Source organism: Oncorhynchus nerka, linkage group LG24 (genome assembly GCF_034236695.1).
Source record: "Oncorhynchus nerka isolate Pitt River linkage group LG24, Oner_Uvic_2.0, whole genome shotgun sequence".
NCBI classification, from domain to species: domain Eukaryota; kingdom Metazoa; phylum Chordata; class Actinopteri; order Salmoniformes; family Salmonidae; genus Oncorhynchus; species Oncorhynchus nerka.
The window spans coordinates 83011630-83031904 of NC_088419.1; the positions used below are offsets into that span (position 1 = coordinate 83011630).

The 20275-nt window shown below is 42.7% G+C and overlaps 1 protein-coding gene across 1 annotated transcript in view; it reads right to left on the bottom strand.

Moving 5' to 3' along the window:
• Window positions 1–15365: 15365 nt before the first annotated feature.
• The window catches only part of ror1 (receptor tyrosine kinase-like orphan receptor 1), a 297767-nt gene continuing 292857 nt past the window's right edge, over window positions 15366–20275 (bottom strand). The window contains exon 13 of the mRNA XM_065009217.1: window positions 15366–20116. Coding sequence (XP_064865289.1) covers window positions 19186–20116 — 931 coding nt within the window. The 3' untranslated portion in view covers window positions 15366–19185. The remainder of the gene's footprint in view (window positions 20117–20275) is intronic.

Genomic DNA, 20275 nt, shown 5'->3' on the forward strand with positions numbered 1-20275 from the left:
CTATCTGTGTTCTATATCTTTGTCTCCTTCCCACTCCTCTATCTGTTTTCTACCTCTTTCTGTATCTTTCCCTCTCCTCTATCTGTTTTCTACCTCTTTCTGTCTCTATCCCTCTATCTGTGTTCTACCTCTTTCTGTCTCTATCCCTCTATCTGTGTTCTACCTCTTTCTGTCTCTATCCCTCTATCTGTGTTCTACCTCTTTCTGTCTCTATCCCTCTATCTGTATTCTACCTCTTTCTGTCTCTATCCCTCTCCTCTGTTTTCTACATTTCTCTTTCCCTCTCCTCTATCTGGGTTCTACCTATATCCATCTCTTTCCCTCTCCTCAATCTGTGTTCTACCTCTTTCTGTCTCTATCCCTCTCCTCTGTTTTCTACATTTATCTTTCCCTCTCCTCTATCTGGGTTCTACCTATATCCATCTCTTTCCCTCTCTCAATCTGTGTTCTACCTCTTTCTGTCTCTATCCCTCTCCTCTGTTTTCTACATTTCTCTTATCCCTCTCTATCTGTTTCTACCTCTTTCTGTCTCTATCCCTCTTCTCATCTGTTTCTACCTCTTTTTCTGTCTCTATCCCTCTCCTCTGTTTTCTACATTTCTCTCTATCCCTCTCTGTTTCTATCTGTCTCTATCCCTCTATCTGTTTCTACCTCTTTCTGCTTTCCCTGTTTTCTCTATCCCTCTCTATCTGTTTCTACCTCTTTCTGTCTCTATCCCTCTCTATCTGTTTCTACCTCTTTCTGTCTCTATCCCTCTCCTCTTTCTGTCTCTATCCCTCTCTATCTGTTTCTCTATTTTCTGTCTCTATCCCTCTCTATCTGTTTCTACCTCTTTCTGTCTCTATCCCTCTCTATCTGTTTCTACCTCTTTCTGTCTCTATCCCTCTCTATCTGTTTCTACCTCTTTCTGTCTCTATCCCTCTCTATCTGTTTCTACCTCTTTCTGTCTCTATCCCTCTATCTGTTTTCTACCTCTTTCTGTCTCTATCCCTCTATCTGTGTTCTACCTCTTTCTGTCTCTATCCCTCTATCTGTGTTCTACCTCTTTCTGTCTCTATCCCTCTATCTGTGTTCTACCTCTTTCTGTATCTATCCCTCTCCTCTGTTTTCTACATTTCTCTTTCCCTCTCCTCTATCTGGGTTCTACCTATATCCATCTCTTTCCCTCTATCTGTTTTCTACCTCTTTCTGTCTCTTTCCCTCTATCTGTTTTCTACCTCTTTCTGTATCTTTCCCTCTATCTGTGTTTAACCTCTTTCTGTATCTTTCCCTCTTCTCTATCTGCGTTCTACCTCTTTCTGTCTCTATCCCTCTCCTCTGTTTTCTACATTTCTCTTTCCCTCTCCTCTATCTGGGTTCTACCTATATCCATCTCTTTCCCTCCCTCAATCTGTGTTCTCCTCTTCTGTCTCTATCCCTCTATCTGTTTTCCCTCTATCTGTTTTCTACCTCTTTCTGTCTCTTTCCCTCTATCTGTTTTCTACCTCTTTCTGTCTCTTTTCCTCTATCTGTTTTCTACCTCTTTCTGTCTCTTTCCCTCTATCTGTGTTTAACCTCTTTCTGTCTCTTTCCCTCTCCTCTATCTGTGTTCTACCTCTTTCTGTCTCTTTCCCTCTCCTCTATCTGTGTTCTACCTCTTTCTGTCTCTTTCCCTCTCCTCTATCTGTTTTCTACATCTTTCTGTCTCTTTCCCTCTATCTGTGTTTAACCTCTTTCTGTATCTTTCCCTCTTCTCTATCTGTGTTCTACCTCTTTCTGTCTCTATCCCTCTCCTCTGTTTTCTACATTTCTCTTTCCCTCTCCTCTATCTGGGTTCTACCTATATCCATATCTTTCCCTCTCCTCAATCTGTGTTCTACCTCTTTCTGTCTCTATCCCTCTCCTCTGTTTTCTACATTTCTCTTTCCCTCTCCTCTATCTGGGTTCTACCTATATCCATCTCTTTCCCTCTCCTCAATCTGTGTTCTACCTCTTTCTGTCTCTTTCCCTCTCCTCTATCTGTGTTCTATCTCTTTCTGTCTCTTTCCCTCTATCTGTTTTCTATATTTTTGTCTCCTTCCCTCTCCTCTATCTGTGTTCTATCTCTTTGTCTCCTTCCCTCTCCTCTATCTGTGTTCTATATCTTTGTCTCCTTCCCACTCCTCTATCTGTTTTCTACCTCTTTCTGTATCTTTCCCTCTCCTCTATCTGTTTTCTACCTCTTTCTGTCTCTATCCCTCTATCTGTGTTCTACCTCTTTCTGTCTCTATCCCTCTATCTGTGTTCTACCTCTTTCTGTCTCTATCCCTCTATCTGTGTTCTACCTCTTTCTGTCTCTTTCCCTCTCCTCTATCTGGGTTCTACCTATATCCATCTCTTTCCCTCTCCTCAATCTGTGTTCTACCTCTTTCTGTCTCTATCCCTCTATCTGTTTTCTACCTCTTTCTGTCTCTTTCCCTCTATCTGTTTTCTACCTCTTTCTGTCTCTTTCCCTCTATCTGTTTTCTACCTCTTTCTGTCTCTTTCCCTCTATCTGTGTTTAACCTCTTTCTGTATCTTTCCCTCTTCTCTATCTGTGTTCTACCTCTTTCTGTCTCTATCCCTCTTCTCTGTTTTCTACCTCTTTCTGTCTCTTTCCCTCTATCTGTTTTCTACCTCTTTCTGTCTCTTTCCCTCTATCTGTGTTTAACCTCTTTCTGTATCTTTCCCTCTTCTCTATCTGTGTTCTACCTCTTTCTGTCTCTTTCCCTCTCCTCTATCTGTGTTCTACCTCTTTCTGTCTCTTTCCCTCTCCTCTATCTGTGTTCTACCTCTTTCTGTCTCTTTCCCTCTCCTCTATCTGTTTTCTACCTCTTTCTGTCTCTTTCCCTCTATCTGTGTTTAACCTCTTTCTGTATCTTTCCCTCTCCTCTATCTGTGTTCTACCTCTTTCTGTCTCTTTCCCTCTCCTCTATCTGTTTTCTACCTCTTTCTGTCTCTTTCCCTCTATCTGTGTTTAACCTCTTTCTGTATCTTTCCCTCTTCTCTATCTGTGTTCTACCTCTTTCTGTCTCTATCCCTCTCTATCTGTTTCTACCTCTTTCTGTCTCTATCCCTCTATCTGTGTTCTACCTCTTTCTGTCTCTTTCCCTCTATCTGTGTTCTACCTCTTTCTGTCTCTTTCCCTCTCCTCTATCTGTTTCTACCTCTTTCTGTCTCTATCCCTCTCTATCTGTTTCTACCTCTTTCTGTCTCTATCCCTCTCTATCTGTGTTCTACCTCTTTCTGTCTCTATCCCTCTCTATCTGTTTCTACCTCTTTCTGTCTCTATCCCTCTCTATCTGTGTTCTACCTCTTTCTGTCTCTATCCCTCTCTATCTGTTTCTACCTCTTTCTGTCTCTATCCCTCTATCTGTGTTCTACCTCTTTCTGTCTCTATCCCTCTCTATCTGTTTCTACCTCTTTCTGTCTCTATCCCTCTATCTGTGTTCTACCTCTTTCTGTCTCTATCCCTCTCCTCTGTTTTCTACATTTCTCTCTATCCCTCTCTATCTGTTTCTACCGCTTTCTGTCTCTATCCCTCTATCTGTTTCTACCTCTTTCTGTCTCTATCCCTCTATCTGTGTTCTACCTCTTTCTGTCTCTATCCCTCTCCTCTGTTTTCTACATTTCTCTCTATCCCTCTCTATCTGTTTCTACCTCTTTCTGTCTCTATCCCTCTATCTGTGTTCTACCTCTTTCTGTCTCTTTCCCTCTATCTGTGTTCTACCTCTTTCTGTCTCTTTCCCTCTCCTCTATCTGTTTCTACCTCTTTCTGTCTCTATCCCTCTCTATCTGTTTCTACCTCTTTCTGTCTCTATCCCTCTCTATCTGTGTTCTACCTCTTTCTGTCTCTATCCCTCTCTATCTGTTTCTACCTCTTTCTGTCTCTATCCCTCTCTATCTGTGTTCTACCTCTTTCTGTCTCTATCCCTCTCTATCTGTTTCTACCTCTTTCTGTCTCTATCCCTCTATCTGTGTTCTACCTCTTTCTGTCTCTATCCCTCTCTATCTGTTTCTACCTCTTTCTGTCTCTATCCCTCTATCTGTGTTCTACCTCTTTCTGTCTCTATCCCTCTCCTCTGTTTTCTACATTTCTCTCTATCCCTCTCTATCTGTTTCTACCGCTTTCTGTCTCTATCCCTCTATCTGTTTCTACCTCTTTCTGTCTCTATCCCTCTATCTGTGTTCTACCTCTTTCTGTCTCTATCCCTCTCCTCTGTTTTCTACATTTCTCTCTATCCCTCTCTATCTGTTTCTACCTCTTTCTGTCTCTATCCCTCTATCTGTGTTCTACCTCTTTCTGTCTCTTTCCCTCTATCTGTGTTCTACCTCTTTCTGTCTCTTTCCCTCTCCTCTATCTGTTTCTACCTCTTTCTGTCTCTATCCCTCTCTATCTGTGTTCTACCTCTTTCTGTCTCTTTCCCTCTATCTGTGTTCTACCTCTTTCTGTCTCTTTCCCTCTCCTCTATCTGTTTCTACCTCTTTCTGTCTCTATACCTCTCTATCTGTTTCTACCTCTTTCTGTCTCTATCCCTCTCTATCTGTTTCTACCTCTTTCTGTCTCTATCCCTCTCTATCTGTTTCTACCTCTTTCTGTCTCTATCCCTCTCTATCTGTGTTCTACCTCTTTCTGTCTCTATCCCTCTCCTCTGTTTTCTACATTTCTCTCTATCCCTCTCTATCTGTTTCTACCTCTTTCTGTCTCTATCCCTCTATCTGTGTTCTACCTCTTTCTGTCTCTATCCCTCTATCTGTGTTCTACCTCTTTCTGTCTCTATCCCTCTCTATCTGTTTCTACTTCTTTCTGTCTCTATCCCTCTATCTGTGTTCTACCTCTTTCTGTCTCTATCCCTCTATCTGTGTTCTACCTCTTTCTGTCTCTATCCCTCTCTATCTGTTTCTACCTCTTTCTGTCTCTATCCCTCTCTATCTGTGTTCTACCTCTTTCTGTCTCTATCCCTCTCTATCTGTTTCTACCTCTTTCTGTCTCTATCCCTCTCTATCTGTGTTCTACTTCTTTCTGTCTCTATCCCTCTCCTCTGTTTTCTACATTTCTCTCTATCCCTCTCTATCTGTTTCTACCGCTTTCTGTCTCTATCCCTCTCTATCTGTTTCTACCTCTTTCTGTCTCTATCCCTCTATCTGTGTTCTACCTCTTTCTGTCTCTATCCCTCTCCTCTGTTTTCTACATTTCTCTCTATCCCTCTCTATCTGTTTCTACCTCTTTCTGTCTCTATCCCTCTATCTGTGTTCTACCTCTTTCTGTCTCTTTCCCTCTATCTGTGTTCTACCTCTTTCTGTCTCTTTCCCTCTCCTCTATCTGTTTCTACCTCTTTCTGTCTCTATCCCTCTCTATCTGTTTCTACCTCTTTCTGTCTCTATCCCTCTCTATCTGTGTTCTACCTCTTTCTGTCTCTATCCCTCTCTATCTGTTTCTACCTCTTTCTGTCTCTATCCCTCTCTATCTGTGTTCTACCTCTTTCTGTCTCTATCCCTCTCCTCTGTTTTCTACATTTCTCTCTATCCCTCTCTATCTGTTTCTACCTCTTTCTGTCTCTATCCCTCTATCTGTGTTCTACCTCTTTCTGTCTCTATCCCTCTATCTGTGTTCTACCTCTTTCTGTCTCTATCCCTCTCCTCTGTTTTCTACATTTCTCTCTATCCCTCTCTATCTGTGTTCTACCTCTTTCTGTCTCTTTCCCTCTCCTCTGTTTTCTACATTTCTCTCTATCCCTCTCTATCTGTTTCTACCGCTTTCTGTCTCTATCCCTCTCTATCTGTTTCTACCTCTTTCTGTCTCTATCCCTCTCTATCTGTGTTCTACCTCTTTCTGTCTCTATCCCTCTCTATCTGTTTCTACCTCTTTCTGTCTCTATCCCTCTCTATCTGTGTTCTACCTCTTTCTGTCTCTATCCCTCTCCTCTGTTTTCTACATTTCTCTCTATCCCTCTCTATCTGTTTCTACCTCTTTCTGTCTCTATCCCTCTATCTGTGTTCTACCTCTTTCTGTCTATCCCTCTATCTGTGTTCTACCTCTTTCTGTCTCTATCCCTCTCTATCTGTTTCTACCTCTTTCTGTCTCTATCGCTCTATCTGTGTTCTACCTCTTTCTGTCTCTATCCCTCTATCTGTGTTCTACCTCTTTCTGTCTCTATCCCTCTCCTCTGTTTTCTACATTTCTCTCTATCCCTCTCTATCTGTGTTCTACCTCTTTCTGTCTCTTACCCTCTCCTCTGTTTTCTACATTTCTCTCTATCCCTCTCTATCGGTTTCTACCGCTTTCTGTCTCTCCCCGTCTCCCTCTCTCCTGCAGAGCAGATGCGTATGAGAGGAGACTCAGAGGGGTTGAGGAATGCAGATGGACTGACATGTTGTGCACTGGGGGGCACATAAACATTCAAGGCCTCATCTATATTTAATTTTTGATGTGTGCACGTGCGTGCGTGCATGCATGCATAGGTGTGTCTGTGTGTGTAGTTAGGTCAGTGTGTCTGTCTGTCCCCATTCAGATCCAGCTAGCTGGCCTGCTGCAAACCCAGTGTGTGATCCTGTCTCCTGCTCTGAGAAAAGAGGCTACAGACATGATGGGCTATAACAACCAGGGTTGAAATTCCAATTAATTTCTTGAATTAATTCATGAAGTGGAGAAGTTATGTTGAATTCAATTTGAATTTCAACAAACTTCCATGGAATTGGAATTAGACTGTTTGGACTATATGAATTTGAATTGGAATTAGACTGTTTTGACTATATGAATTGGAATTGAATTGGAATTGTAAAAAAACAAGTAATCTTTGGAATTTCATTGGAATTCAATATTTGTGCATTTCACAGTTAATTGAATTAAAACACTTAGTGTCAATAACGGATTGCAGGATTTGTTTTAAATAACTTCAACTTGTATTTCTATATTTCCAATATAACTAGGTTGTCTGAACAGTGACATGATCAGCCTAAAAGCCTGTGGGAGATGAAGTCTAATTTGAGGTTGAGGAAAATATTGAATTGGGCATTGAATTCTTGGAATCTACCTAACATTGGAATTGAGAGAAATGTAATTATCTCTTCAAGACAGACCTGGAATGTGAATGGAATGAAATGGAAGTTACAGTGAGAGTGAATTGAATTAGAATTGAACTAGTGGAGTTCAACCCCAACCCTGTTAACAAGTTCAGGATCAATGCAGTTCAAGTCGTCTTCATTTAATGAGTGCCACTAACACACACATTTGTAAACTAGAGAGAACACATGGCATGTTTGAATTGATGATAATGAGACTCAGAAAATCACTGACAAAACAAGTACATTTTTACTTCAAAACCACACAATACAACAAAAAAATGACATCAATCAATCTGGACAAAGTGTTCTGCGGTACTGTTGAAAAAGAAATGGTTTCAGAGAACAGTGGTGTAGAAAATAGAAACTTCTCAAGAGCCTGTAACATTCCAGAATCCAAAAAGAGAATTCTGGGATTTCTCCAAATGGGAGAATTGGAAGCTGGGCATAGTCCTGATCAAAAACATTCCCCACATCACATACACACTTCTCACGAGGTCCAGCTGTCCCTGCCAGGAGTATGTTCATCTAATTATCTCTCCATATACAAAGGAACATTCTAATAGATTGTGTTTATTGAGGGCTCTGCAAAAAGTGGTTCCAGGATTGAAGGTACACTCACACGCACCCAGATACCACACGGAGAGTGCGAGCAAGGGTACAGTAACAGAACAGCAACCCACTACCCCAACCTGGTCTCAGAGTATTTCGTATGATTCTGTACGTAAACCCGAGAGAACCAATTTAGTATCATACGTTATATTTTGTATGGTATATAATAATTTGTGGATGTCAATAACCCAATTCTTATGATATGTTACAAATTCAAATTCATATGTGTTACGAATTTGCAAAACGTATGATATGTTACAAGTTCTAGCTAAGTGGCTAACATTAGTTAGGCTAGGGGTTAAGATTAAGGTTAGGTTTAGCTAACATGCTAAGCAAGTGCAAAGTAGCTGAAAAGTTGTTGAAAAGTTGCTAAAATGCTAAAGTTGTCCGTGATGAGATTCAAACTTGCAGCCTTTTGGTTGCTAGAAGTTCCCGTTATATGCCCGACCAACCACCCCACTTGGCTTTAAGTAACCATCTGTCTTATCATACCAAACCTAACATACAGTTGAAGTCGGAAGTTTACATACACCTTGGCCAAATACATTTAAACTTAGTTTTTCACAATGACATTTAATCCCAGTAAAAATTCCCTGTCTTCAGTTAGCATCACCACTTTATTTTAAGAATGTGAAATGTCAGAATAATAGTAGAGAGAATGATTTATTTCAGCTTTTATTTCTTTCATCACATTCCCAGTGGGTCAGAAGTTTAAATACACTCAATTAGTATTTGGTAGCATTGCCTTTAAATTGTTAATCTTGGGTCAAACGTTTCGGGTAGCATTCCACAAGCTTCCCACAATAAGTTGGGTGAATGTTGGCCCATTCCTCCTGACAGAGCTGGTGTAACAGAGTCAGGTTTGTAGGCCTCCTTTCTTGCACACGCCTTTTCAGTTCTGCCCACAAATTTTCTATGGGATTGAGGTCAGGGCTTTGTGATGGCCACTCCAATAGCCTGACTTTGTTGTCCTTAAGCCATTTTGCCACAACTTTGGAAGTATGCTTGGGGTCATTGTCCATTTGGAAGACCCATTTTCAAGCCAATACATAATTTTCTGGAATTTTCCAAGCTGTTTAAAGGTACAGACAGATTGGAATTATTATACAGTGAGTGAAATAATCTGTCTGTGAACAATTGTTGGAAAAAGTACTTGTGTCATGTACAAAGTAGACTTCCTAACCGACTTGCCAAAACTATAGTTTGTTAACAAGAAATGTGTGGAGTGGTTGAAAAACGAGTTTTAATGACTTCAACCTAAGTGTATGTAAACTTCCGACTTCAACTGTATACTACTGTCTGCTTTGGTTTTCACAAGTATGTGGTCCATTTTCAGAAGTATGTGGTCCATTTTCACAAGTATGTGGTCCATTTTCACAAGTATGTGGTACATTTTCACAAGTATGTGGTCCATTTTCACAAGTATGTGGTCCATTTTCACAAGTATGTGGTACATTTTCACAAGTATGTGGTCCATTTTCACAAGTATGTGGTCCATTTTCACAGCTCAGTGCAAAACTCCAAATGGGTCACACTTGTAATGCAGCCAGTCTCATTCAAATCTTTTCATTGTGCATTCATTTGGATTGTAAATCTCTCACCACACAACCATTGATTCAAAATATATACGTTTGTGAAATGTAATGAGAACATTTGTTTCATCACCAAAACACAACATAGTGATATCTTTTCAATTTCGTAATTTTAACTACCAGTTAATTCAATAGCAAACAATGCAAGATACACGTTTCAAAGTGTAGGCAATACTTACATTACCCAACAAAATGAACAGAAAATGTACTATTTCCATCAAATCTATCCAACGTGTTCTCAAATGTGTGATCAATGAAGACATCCTCTACAATCATTCATATTTCAGATATAGCTATGAGGACATTCATCACAGTGAATCACATTGTTCACGCACCGTGGGAAAAACCTTTTGGCATGGCGAATCCAAGCTTGACATTGGTCTGACTTGATGTCGTTACATGCCTCATCCATGGCCAGAAGGAGGGTAGCATGCTCATGGGGATGGCGATCGTACACCTACCTCCATGCTAACAAAAGGAAAGGAGTGTATGTGGGCAGATATAGGGTAACGAAACGAGGATGGGCCAGAAACCTAAACCACCTCTGCATGGTGGAACTGGACTCTGTCCCACACAATGACATAGGTGACCCCTTCACCTTGACAGGCCTGCTCAATTTATCTGAGAAACACAATGAGGTGTGCAGTGTTGTAGGATCCAAGTAATGACTTACGTCCTCCACACCATTTTCAGAGATCGCTGCCCATGGAGATGTTTCCCCACGTTGTCCAGGCACTCGGACGGTCTCCCGTTGGCTGATGAGGTTCCGGCCACGAAGTCGAGTTTTGACCAGATTGAAGTCCGCTTCATCAACAAAGATATACTTGTGATGGTTCACAGCAGCATCAAACACCATCACCCTCTAAACATATAGTTTGGTTAGTTATTTTTACAGTATAGTTCCAATATGATATTGTGAAGTATCATGTGCATTAATAGCAACAGTAATACAGAATTTAGTGCTGTACCTGAATACAGTATATAGTGCTGTACCTGAATACTGTATATAGTGCTGTACCTGAATACTGTATATAGTGCTGTACCTGAATACAGTATATAGTGCTGTACCTGAATACAGTATATAGTGCTGTACCTGAATACAGTATTTAGTGCTGTACCTGAATACAGTATATAGTGCTGTACCTGAATACAGTATATAGTGCCTTACCTGAATACAGTATATAGTGCTGTACCTGAATACAGTATTTAGTGCTGTACCTGAATACAGTATATAGTGCTGTACCTGAATACAGTATATAGTGCTGTACCTGAATACAGTATATAGTGCTGTACCTGAATACAGTATATAGTGCTGTACCTGAATACAGTATATAGTGCTGTACCTGAATACAGTATTTAGTGCTGTACCTGAATACAGTATATAGTGCTGTACCTGAATACAGTATATAGTGCTGTACCTGAATACAGTATATAGTGCTGTACCTGAACATACTTGGTCTGCAGTTGTTTCGCCTGGTCGTTGTTTCTCTCAAAAGGCACCAGGTAAATGTGTTTCATAGATACCTGGTGCCTCTTCAAAAGGCGGTGATTGTTGGTAGGCTGATGGATGTGTCACGCCGGATCATATTTAGGCAGCCATTTCCTCATTGTGCTTTGTGGGATCTTGTCTACAGATAGTTGCCTGTGTGCACACAAGTAGCGTCACGTTTCGTTTGTGCTTGTTTGTTTGTTTTTGTTTGAGTTTCTATTAATTAAAAATGTGGAACTCTACGCACACTGCGCCTTGGTCCAATCATTTGGACGACCGTGACAGAATGCTACATCGGCAAGGGTGTCATCGTTCTCCTCAATGGCCTGCTTTATTTCTGACAGCCGTGTATCGGTCCTGGCACACACCATTTCCACCACTGCCCACTCCTGCTGGTCGGTCAGCACACGGCCACTGGGTCTTCTGTCAATTCTGAGGGTAGAACTGTCACACCCTAATCGGTTTCACATGTCTTTGTGCTTGTCTCCACCCCCTTTCCCTATTATCTCCTGTGCATTTATACCTGTGTTCTCTGTTTGTCTGTTGCCAGTTCGTCTTGTCTCATCAAGCCTACCTGCATGTTTTTCATACTCCTGTTTTCTTGAGCCAGTTTTCTAGTTATTCAGATTTTTATCATTCTGCCTGTCCTGAGCCTGCCCGCTGTTCTGTACCTTTTTACACTGTCCTGGATTACTGACCTCTGCCTGCCCTGACCCTGGGGCTGTCTGCCGCTCTGTACCTTATGTACTCTGTCCTGGATTACTGACCTCTGCCTGCCCTGACCCTGGGGCTGTCTGCCGCTCTGTACCTTACGTACTCTGCCCTGGATTACTGACCTCTGCCTGCCCTGAGACTGTCTGCCGCTCTGTACCTTACGTACTCTGCCCTGGATTACTGACCTCTGCCTGCCCTGACCCTGGGGCTGTCTGCCGCTCTGTACCTTACGTACTCTGCCCTGGATTACTGACCTCTGCCTGCCCTGACCCTGGGGCTGTCTGCCGCTCCGTACCTTACGTACTCTGTCCTGGATTACTGACCTCTGCCTGCCCTGAGACTGTCTGCCGCTCCGTACCTTACGTACTCTGTCCTGGATTACTGACCTCTGCCTGCCCTGACCCTGGGGCTGTCTGCCGCTCTGTACCTTATGTACTCTGTCCTGGATTACTGACCTCTGCCTGCCCTGAGACTGTCTGCCGCTCTGTACCTTATGTACTCTGTCCTGGATTACTGACCTCTGCCTGCCCTGACCCTGGGGCTGTCTGCCGCTCTGTACCTTACGTACTCTGCCCTGGATTACTGACCTCTGCCTGGCCTGAGACTGTCTGCCGCTCTGTACCTTACGTACTCTGTCCTGGATTACTGACCTCTGCCTGCCCTGACCCTGGGGCTGTCTGCCGCTCTGTACCTTACGTACTCTGTCCTGGACTACTGACCTCTGCCTGCCCTGACCCTGGGGCTGTCTGCCGTTCTGTACCTTACGTACTCTGTCCTGGACTACTGACCTCTGCCTGCCCTGACCCTGGGGCTGTCTGCCGCTCTGTACCTTACGTACTCTGTCCTGGATTACTGACCTCTGCCTGCCCTGACCCTGGGGCTGTCTGCCGCTCTGTACCTTATGTACTCTGCCCTGGACTACCGACCTCTACCTGCCCTGACCCTGGGGCTGTCTGCCGCTCTGTACCTTACGTACTCTGCCCTGGATTACTGACCTCTGCCTGCCCTGAGACTGTCTGCCGCTCTGTACCTTACGTACTCTGTCCTGGAATACTGACCTCTGCCTGCCCTGACCCTGGGGCTGTCTGCCGCTCTGTACCTTACGTACTCTGTCCTGGACTACTGACCTCTGCCTGCCCTGACCCTGGGGCTGTCTGCCACTCTGTACCTTACGTACTCTGTCCTGGACTACTGACCTCTGCCTGCCCTGACCCTGGGGCTGTCTGCTGCTCTGTACCTTACGTACTCTGTCCTGGATTACTGACCTCTGCCTGCCCTGACCCTGGGGCTGTCTGCCGCTCTGTACCTTATGTACTCTGCCCTGGACTACCGACCTCTACCTGCCCTGACCCTGGGGCTGTCTGCAGCTCTGTACCTTATGTACTCTGTCCTGGATTACTGACCTCTACCTGCCCTGACCCTGGGGCTGTCTGCCGCTCTGTACCTTATGTACTCTGTCCTGGATTACCGACCTCTGCCTGCCCTGACCCTGGGGCTGTCTGCCGCTCTGTACCTTATGTACTCTGCCCTGGACTACCGACCTCTACCTGCCCTGACCCTGGGGCTGTCTGCCGCTCTGTACCTTATGTACTCTGCCCTGGACTACCGACCTCTACCTGCCCTGACCCTGGGGCTGTCTGCCGCTCTGTACCTTATGTACTCTGCCCTGGACTACCGACCTCTACCTGCCCTGACCCTGGGGCTGTCTGCCGCTCTGTACCTTATGTACTCTGCCCTGGACTACCGACCTCTACCTGCCCTGACCCTGGGGCTGTCTGCCGCTCTGTACCTTATGTACTCTGCCCTGGACTACCGACCTCTACCTGCCCTGACCCTGGGGCTGTCTGCCGCTCTGTACCTTATGTACTCTGCCCTGGACTACCGACCTCTACCTGCCCTGACCCTGGGGCTGTCTGCCGCTCTGTACCTTATGCACTCTGCCCTGGACTACCGACCTCTACCTGCCCTGACCCTGGGGCTGTCTGCCGCTCTGTACCTTATGTACTCTGCCCTGGACTACCGACCTCTACCTGCCCTGACCCTGGGGCTGTCTGCCGCTCTGTACCTTATGTACTCTGCCCTGGATTACTGACCTCTGCCTGCCCTGACCCTGGGGCTGTCTGCCGCTCTGTACCTTATGTACTCTGTCCTGGACTACTGACCTCTACCTGCCCTGACCCTGGGGCTGTCTGCCGCTCTGTACCTTATGTACTCTGTCCTGGACTACCGACCTCTACCTGCCCATGACCTGTTGTTTGCCTGACCTGTTGTATAAATAAACGTCTTATTCGAACTGTCTGCATTTGGGTCTTATCCTGAGTCATGATAAGAACAGAGTATAATGTCAATAGATCATACTGTAACAACAATAACATGTGTTGTGAATTTACATGCATTACAATATGTCATTGACTTTAAATGTAATGGTAAAGCATAGTGCATATCCTGGAGATTTACATTTTTGGGGGGTGAAATGTTCTCGTGATCGAATTGACAGTTAAGATCAACTAATCTGGCAACCTCTGCCATGGTAAGGCCTCTGTTTACCACATGGTCAACGACGATGGCCTGGAATTCATTAGACACAGTTCCCTGCCGTGTGCCTCCATCTCTGATGTCCACCTTTTGATGGGGCCCATGCCCAGCTCTCTGAAGAGCCCCTTGTCCTCGAACTCTTTGATTTCTTCCTCTCCCTTGCTGTCTATCTGCACCATGTCTTCCTCTCCCTTGCTGTCTATCTGCACCATGTCTTCCTCTCCCTTGCTGTCTATCTGCACCATGTTAAAATAAATTGCATATGTTCACACACCCCCCTTTATATGGTGACCAATTGTCGTTACCACCATGTGAATCAATTAGCAATAACCAGTAGTCATTATGTATTATGTCTGGTTGTAATGTATCATACATGTCATCTACATGTTTATACTATACAAATACACATTGTATTTCTGTACTTCTCAAAATCCATATTGGGTAGACAAACCAGTTTAAGAGCTATAGGTTTACCAAACGTTAAGTGATTAACCATTAAGCGCAGTTGGGTTAAGTGATGGTCAAATATATTTAAACAAATGAGAAGAGAATCATATGAAAAGTCTTACTTTATATAAAAGGTCAAGTACTTCTAGATGAAACACAGATTAGGTTTGATGAAAAAGTGTGATTTTGTGTGTTGTACTTAGTCAATTGAAAATGTGCTTAAAGTTTTTAAAAAACAGCCTTCTTGGTGATCTGTTTTGAGTTTAGTATTAGGAGTTCTGAGATTATACCACATACTTGTGAAAACATCTCGTCTATGAGACATGAAAAACATCTTCCAGCTTCTACAAAGGTTCAAATGTTCATTAGTTTAGACAATACTGAGGGTTTTGGTCTTTATATCATTCATCAAACTGTGATGTTGAGTTAAAAACAATAAGAAACCGTATGAGGAAACCTGTAAAGCACCTGTCAGGTCCACAAGGTGCAGGTGTAATACATGGTTTCCTCATACGTTTTCTTACTGTTTTTAACTCAACATCAAAGTTTGATGAATGATATGAAGATTGCATTCTATATATGATATGATCAAACTTAACTTGTTTCTAAAATGCCTTTCAAGTGTCTTGAGCTGAGACTTACAAAGCAGTACTGGACAAATTATATTATGACTAATAGCTGAATTGCACCATTGTGTGGTCAAAGCTGATTTTGAGGCAGATATAGTTTGGGAATTATGGCTACCAATGCTGGAGATACAGATTAAGTGCCCCCTTGTGGACCTTTATAGTCAACACAACATTGTCCAATCAGACAATATCTATCAACCCCACAAAATACAATCCAGGCCCTACAAATGTCACAATTCTTAGATACTAATATATGGGTTTCTCAGAAATAATGATACAACCCCAATATGACCAAACAATGTAATTATTTAATAATGATTTTGCCATACAAAACATTTGTGCAAACATCTTCAGAAAATACAAAGACAAGGCCTCTTGGTAAATCGAATATTATGCATGTAAACCTTTCTGATGAATACACTGTAATCTAAAAATGCTGTTTGAAAAAGACTGTCCAAGAAAAAGAAACTGATCTAACATAAAACTTTCTAACAAAATAAAAACAGCACAAGAATGATATTTTGCCCAAGACAAAATAGCCAGTCCCAAGGTTCACAGTCTTGTGTTTAAGTGGTTTTGAACTGATATATACACACACTTAAATTCATATAACATCACAGGATACCTGTATAAAACTCCAGATACCTAGGTAGGTAGAACTGCTTTAGAGAAAGAAAGAGATGTGGAATCTAAAAATCTAAAAGAACTTAACCTAAAGGGACAGTACCTCTGGACACTAACTGACACATCCTAGAAATGTCCAGGATAGTAGAACCCAAATTAACACAGTCATCATACTTCACTGACTTTCTACCCTGATAAAAAATAACAATGTGCTTAACATGACAGAGATGTGTATTATACCAGAGTAATAAGTATGGAAGAGATGTGTATTATACCAAAGTAAGTATGGAAGAGATGTGTATTATACCAGAGTAAGTATGGAAGAGATGTGTATTATACCAGAGTAAGTATGGAAGAGATGTGTATTATACCAGAGTAAGTATGGAAGAGATGTGTATTATACCAAAGTAAGTATGGAAGAGATGTGTATTATACCAAAGTAAGCACGGAAGAGATGTGTATTATACCAGAGTAAGTATGGAAGAGATGTGTATTATACCAGAGTAATAAGTATGGAAGAGATGTGTATTATACCAAAGTAAGCACGGAAGAGATGTGTATTATACCAGAGTAAGTATGGAAGAGATGTGTATTATACCAGAGTAAGTATGGAAGAGATGTGTATTATACCAAAGTAAGCACGGAAGAGATGTGTATTATACCAGAGTAATAAGTATGGAAGAGATGTGTATTATACCAAAGTAAGTATGGAAGAGATGTGTATTATACCAGAGTAAGTATGGAAGAGATGTGTATTATACCAAAGTAAGCACGGAAGAGATGTGTATTATACCAGAGTAAGTATGGAAGAGATGTGTATTATACCAGAGTAATAAGTATGGAAGAGATGTGTATTATACCAAAGTAAGCACGGAAGAGATGTGTATTATACCAGAGTAAGTATGGAAGAGATGTGTATTATACCAGAGTAAGTATGGAAGAGATGTGTATTATACCAAAGTAAGCACGGAAGAGATGTGTATTATACCAGAGTAATAAGTATGGAAGAGATGTGTATTATACCAAAGTAAGTATGGAAGAGATGTGTATTATACCAGAGTAAGTATGGAAGAGATGTGTATTATACCAGAGTAATAAGTATGGAAGAGATGTGTATTATACCAGAGTAATAAGTATGGAAGAGATGTGTATTATACCAAAGTAAGTATGGAAGAGATGTGTATTATACCAGAGTAAGTATGGAAGAGATGTGTATTATACTAAAGTAAGCACGGAAGAGATGTGTATTATACTAAAGTAAGCATGGAAGAGATGTGTATTATACCAAAGTAAGCATGGAAGAGATGTGTATTATACCAAAGTAAGCACGGAAGAGATGTGTATTATACCAGAGTAAGTATGGAAGAGATGTGTATTATACCAGAGTAAGTATGGAAGAGATGTGTATTATACCAGAGTAAGCATGGAAGAGATGTGTATTATACCAGAGTAAGTATGGACGAGATGTGTATTATACCAGAGTAAGTATGGAAGAGATGTGTATTATACTAAAGTAAGTATGGAAGAGATGTGTATTATACCAGAGTAAGTATGGAAGAGATGTGTATTATACCAGAGTAAGTATGGAAGAGATGTGTATTATACTAAAGTAAGTATGGAAGATATGTGTATTATACTAAAGTAAGTATGGAAGAGATGTGTATTATACTAAAGTAAGTATGGAAGAGATGTGTATTATACTAAAGTAAGTATGGAAGATATGTGTATTTTACTAAAGTAAGTATGGAAGAGATGTGTATTATACTAAAGTAAGTATGGAAGAGATGTGTATTATACTAAAGTAAGTATGGAAGGCAAGTGCTTGTTCTCTTTCTGTACAGGCAAACAATGAGTATTTGTACTAAGTAGTTGCATAGCAACAAACACTTTAAAGTGAGGTGAAATATACTGTATTGTAGCTGATTTTGTGAGCTGTCTGGTAAAATGTGGTTGGATTTCAGATTCATACCTATATTTGATCATTCCTTCACCCTACTGTCAGACATTATTGTTATATTGATTGCTTTGAGAAAGAAGTTATGATGAACATACATGTATCAGTACTATTTCTTCATATCATAAAAACAACAATAAATGGATAGATCAAAGACTGCAGAACCAATGTAAGAGCCATATTGCATAACTGATCTATTGTAAGAGGGTGATAGAGGGGAAGAGAGACATGCTCACAGATTGGAGAGAGAAGTATGGCTGGTTAAACAATCGTCTGATTCAGTCCTAGTATCTCTACATCAGTGAAATATGAATTGATAGAACCCTGTATTGAGAAGAGAGTCTAGTGGACACACATAACTGTGGAGACCGTGGAGGCACATAACTGTGGAGGCACATAACTGTGGAGACTGTGGAGGCACATAACTGTGGAGGCACATAACTGTGGAGAGTGATGCAGAGGGTATGAGTGCTATGTTATTGCATAGCGCTGTGCAGAACATGGCCCCTCCAGTCCAACAACACCACACCCTACTGCAGAACAGCCCTAACGTGCTCCAGAAAATCAAGAAGTGTCTGATTCAGAGTTTACTAAGAGTCTGTCCAGGCAGGTAGAGTAGATTCATTAAGAGTCTATCCAGGCTGGTAGAGTAGATTCCTTAAGAGTCTATCCAGGCAGGTAGAGTAGATTCATTAAGAGTCTATCCAGGCAGGTAGAGTAGATTCATTAAGAGTCTATCCAGGCAGGTAGAGTAGATTCATTAAGAGTCTATCCAGGCAGGTAGAGTAGATTCATTAAGAGTCTATCCAGGCAGGTAGAGTAGATTCATTAAGAGTCTATCCAGGCAGGTAGAGTAGATTCATTAAGAGTCTATCCAGGCAGGTAGAGTAGATTCATTAAGAGTCTATCCAGGCAGGTAGAGTAGATTCATTAAGAGTCTATCCAGGCAGGTAGAGTAGATTCATTAAGAGTCTATCCAGGCAGGTAGAGTAGATTCATTAAGAGTCTATCCAGGCAGGTAGAGTAGATTCATTAAGAGTCTATCCAGGCAGGTAGAGTAGATTCATTAAGAGTCTATCCAGGCAGGTAGAGTAGATTCATTAAGAGTCTATCCAGGCAGGGAGAGTAGATTCATTAAGAGTCTATCCAGGCAGGGAGAGTAGATTCATTAAGAGTCTATTCAGGCAGGGAGAGTAGATTCATTAAGAGTCTATCCAGGCAGGGAGAGTAGATTCATTAAGAGTCTATCCAGGCAGGTAGAGTAGATTCATTAAGAGTCTATTCAGGCAGTTTGAGTTTCAGAATAGGAGGCAGGCCACGACTTCTAGCTCTCTTATTAAAACAAGGTAATTGAATATAAATCTTTGCATTTCATTCATTCGGGATTTACGTACATGTATTTACAAGTAGAGTAAAAAGTTGAAACAATAATTATAATAATTTTATTAGAAAAACTAAGAAAACAGGTAAAAGGAAACAAAGCATGAAATCAACCAGATGAGATATTATAAAGTCCAGGTCTGTAGTGTTTTACACGTCAGCGGTGATGATTGAATCGCTGTACATGAGTCTGTTGGCGTCGGCCAGCAGCGCGGACGTCTGCGAGGGGTCCATCTGTTGCAAAGCCTTCTGGGACATGTGTCCGTACACCTGCATGGTCCCGCCCCCTGGCAGGGCAGATATCGCCACGCAGTGTGACAGCAGTGGCGTGTTCGCATCGTGATTAGATCCCGTGGACGGCAAGCTGGCCACATGACCAGTGCTGGTGGAGCCGCTAGCACTGCTGGGAGATCTGCTCTTGGGCGGGGGGAGGTGTTGCACCCCCCTGGGGGGGCCCTGGGCCTGGAAGTGGGCTGCAGGAAAGGCAGCATAGCCTGGGGGGATGGGGTAGCCGTTGACAGGGATGAAGCATTGGTGTTGGTGCTGGTTCTGGGCCATGGGTGCTCCATGGGTCATTGGGGTCCAGCCTGCCATTTGGTGGCCCGGATGACCTGGCGCGGGTATCCCCTGGGCTGGGTAGAGGTAGCCTGCAGCGGCGTAGCGTGGGTTGCTGAGGTTACTGACAGGACTAGCACTCAACGAGGTGGTCTGGGTGGTGGCGTTGCCCCCGCCTCCTGATGGGGTACTAGAACTGGCGTGGGATGACAGCCCCTCCCAGGCCCGGAGACGACAGTGGATATCCTTAAACCGCGGACGCCTCGCTGGGCCCTCCTGCCAGCACTCTGTCATCAGGCTGAAGACCCTGGGGGGGCAGTCCTCTGGGCAGGGCAGCAGCTGGCGTTTCCTCACCATCTCCATGACCTCCTGGTTGCTGAAGCCGTAGTAGGGCTGCAGGCCGTAGCTGAAGATCTCCCACAGCACCACGCCAAACGCCCAGATATCTGACTCCGATGTGAACTTCCCATAGGCCATGGACTCAGGAGGCATCCAACGGATCGGGAGTAAAGCCTTGGGCTGGACCCTGGAATCATATTTTTCAAAACACCCAAATGTACTTTATATACTAAAATCAGCAAGATTAATACAAATCAGCATTAACGTCAAATCACACTAAACATTACAGCAATGACAAACTAACAAGTCAACTAAATATGGAAATATGCACTAACCTAGGGTTAGA